This window comes from Octopus bimaculoides, chromosome 6 (genome assembly GCF_001194135.2).
Source record: "Octopus bimaculoides isolate UCB-OBI-ISO-001 chromosome 6, ASM119413v2, whole genome shotgun sequence".
Classification (NCBI taxonomy): domain Eukaryota; kingdom Metazoa; phylum Mollusca; class Cephalopoda; order Octopoda; family Octopodidae; genus Octopus; species Octopus bimaculoides.
The window spans coordinates 89,954,747-89,958,038 of record NC_068986.1 but is presented as its reverse complement, the minus strand read 5'-3'; the positions used below and the strand labels follow the sequence as shown (position 1 = coordinate 89,958,038).

Sequence of the window (3,292 nt, the reverse complement as noted above, 5' to 3'; positions counted from 1 at the left end):
AAATTAACACCAAATATACAGTGCGTGTGTTTTTATTGGCTAAACTGGCAATATGACCATCCCCAAGTACAACAACAAATATATATATATATATATATATATATATACACACTTTGTGAGTGTATGTGTATATATACACACACAATGTGCATGTGTGTGTATGTATATTATCTTTATCTTATGATATTTACTTTGTAGTATATTATACTCATTTATTGTGCTTTTAATTATTAATTTTTCTATATGTGACAGTGGATTTTCATCGATGAGTTCATGAACCTTGGTTCTTTTCCCTAAAACTATATATTTATAAGCAATGTTAAATCTCTGAACGAGGTATTATATATATATATATATATATATATATATATATATATATATGCACACATATTACACATGCAAATTATATTTATACAAATTATAACTGTAATATATATATATACAATAAATGTAATATATAAAATATATGTGTGTGTGTGTGAGATACGTTTGAACTACGCAAGTGACAAAAAAGTATTCCTCTCTATAACTAAATCAAAAATTACTGTAAAAATTATTTCATTTTAACAATATTCCCCCCATTTCGCATAATCTGTTCTTAAATGGTTAGTCACATTTATATAAATTTGATGATCGAAACTAAACAATTATCCAACTAAGACGGCACATCATCCGATACTTTAAAAAAAGCTAGACGCAATTCTTTCGTCTTTTTTCGGTAAATATAAATAAACAGTAAAAACGAAAGTAAAGAAGAGAGAGAGGAAGACAGGAGGGAACTGAATAGGATGAAAAGTATGTGGTACCTCTTTATCCGAAGAATACACTGGGGCGTTGGTTTCTCTTTATCCCAATCTTTGCTGTGACAGGGGTCCCAATTTGAACTGTTGGAGTGTGCGAGCATGTCTTCGGCCACAAAAAAGTTGGAAGAGTCATCAGAGCTAGCAACCGCCATTTTATTAACCAACAACTTCCGGGTTGAGTCACGTGACTTAGACATATGACTTGTTGCGAGACTCTTGTTTTACTATTTGTTATCAGAACTATTATTGAACAAAGCTGAAACTTAACTCGTCTCTGTTACATCCACTTAACAATTAAACGTGTGGTTTTTTTTAGTTCTATAAATCTCGGTTAACAATTCCAGTTACTAGTTATCTTGTGTTTCTATAACTAATTTACAATGGAACTTTTGCATTTAAATTTTTAGCATTTCCTTTCTTTCTTTCTGAAAACAATACAATTATGTCTATTTTCTTGTCCCCCCCCCCATTCATGATATCCCTGAACGTTGCTTCTGTCTAAAACAATAGGATATCATTAAAAATATAGATATATCATATTGTTTTCTAGCCTCATGTAAACCCTGATCAAGCAGATTTGAGGTCAAAGGTGACTAAGCCATTAGTATTGTCCTTTTTTTTTTTGTTTTTCTTTTTCAGACATACTGTATCTAGAAATACATTATTCTGAGCTTATTTTAAAACTCGGTAGAGTGTGATTTGAAGGATATTTGACTACTATGTCTAGTATTTGCATGAGGTTATGTCTAGTATTTGCACGAGTTCAAATCAGCTTATCTGGAATGATAGCAGTGTTGCATTACTAGCAATCATGTTCTGCTCATGCAAAAGTAGCTACTTGAACTATGGTAAAAGACACTTGGCTAAGATGTTACTAAGTGGGGTTGAACCCCAAATCACATGGTTACATACTGAACTTCTTACCCACAGCCATACCTGCACTGGTCTGCTGTATTATACAAAGCACAGTCATTAAGGTTGTGTTTTGTATGATGACCAGTTGATACCTCTCACTTGCACGGATTAAATATTCTAGCATAAGAAAATATTCTTTTTTACTATTTCTGAGATTTAATCTAAATTAAAATAATGACTTGGAAGTGTCAGGAATCCACCGTTACTTTGCAATGGACCAAAGATTAATGAATGGAAAAATTCAATGTTTTAGTTATGATCATCTTGTATGTATGCATGTATGTAAGTATGTATGTATGTATGTATGAATGTATGCATGCACATATGTATGTCATTATTCAGTGTTTAATTTCAAGATTTCTTGCCAATAGAGAAAGAGCTGGCTTCTGAGATCCAAGACTCTGTATGCATGTATGTACATATGTGCGTGTGTGTGTGTGAATGTATGCATGTATGTATGTCTCTTCTATTTTTTTAATTATTAGAAATCTTCCACTGAGGAGGGAGCCGGCTTCCAACAAAGATACAAGGCTCCATTCTTGGGATGTAATTAACACAGACAAATTCACATTTGGAACTTGAGAAAAGTCTTGCATATTTTTACTGTTCAACTCACAGATTGTACTTGTAATGTATGAATTAGCCGGTCAATTTCTCTTTCTGAAAATCTCAGTTTATCCAGATTCTCCTATGTGTGTATGTATGTGCTGCATGTATTTATATATATATGTATGTATGTATGTATGTATGTGTGTGTGTATGTATGTATGTAAGTATGTATGTATGTATGTATGTATGTATCTTTCATCTCGTTTCAGTCATTTAACTGCAGCCAAGTAGAGGCTGCATCTTGAAAGATTTTAGTCAAACAAATAGCCCCCAGTACTTATCTTTTTTAAAGTTTGATACTTTAAGTCATGGGGATGTAAACAAACCAACATCGGTTATCAAGCAGTGATGGGCAACAAAAACATAAAGACACACACGTATGGAGATAGGCATATACCTACATATGTACATACACACACGCACACACACATACATGTGTGTCTGTGTATGTATACATGTATATATATTTACATATATGTTTAACTTCCACCTTCCATGGGACATATATATATATATATATATATATATATTAGGTGGTGCTCCAGCATGGTCGCAGTCAAATGACTGAAAGAAGTAAAAAGGTAAAAGAATATACATATATAGGTATGCATGTATGTATGCCAAAATAGACAAGGAGTCTGAACAGCCCTTCTACTGGTCAGCTCCTGTAAAACTGTCCAACCCATGCCAGCATGGAAAACAGATGTTAAATGACAATGATGATAATGATATATATATATATATATAAGAGACAAGGTGTACATATGCCACTATATATATATATATATATATATATATTTTTTTTTTCTCCGTGTTTTTCTCCTTGTCTCCGTATTCTTTCTGTTGAAGAGCGTAGCTCGAAATGTCAAAGACTTTCCGTATTCCCGAGCGTCATACTAATATATCCTTTTGTTATTTACACCACCTGTCCTCGTCTGTTGTTATTATTTGTATATTCTCCCATA

At 32.6% G+C, this 3,292-nt stretch overlaps 1 protein-coding gene across 1 annotated transcript in view; it reads right to left on the bottom strand.

Moving 5' to 3' along the window:
* LOC106869809 (ubiquitin-conjugating enzyme E2 Z) overlaps positions 1-994 on the bottom strand; it is a 20,748-nt gene extending 19,754 nt beyond the window's left edge. The window contains exon 1 of the mRNA XM_014915670.2: positions 807-994. Within this exon, the coding sequence (XP_014771156.1) occupies positions 807-955 (149 nt within the window). The 5' untranslated portion in view covers positions 956-994. The remainder of the gene's footprint in view (positions 1-806) is intronic.
* Between the last annotated feature and the right edge of the window lie 2,298 nt (positions 995-3,292).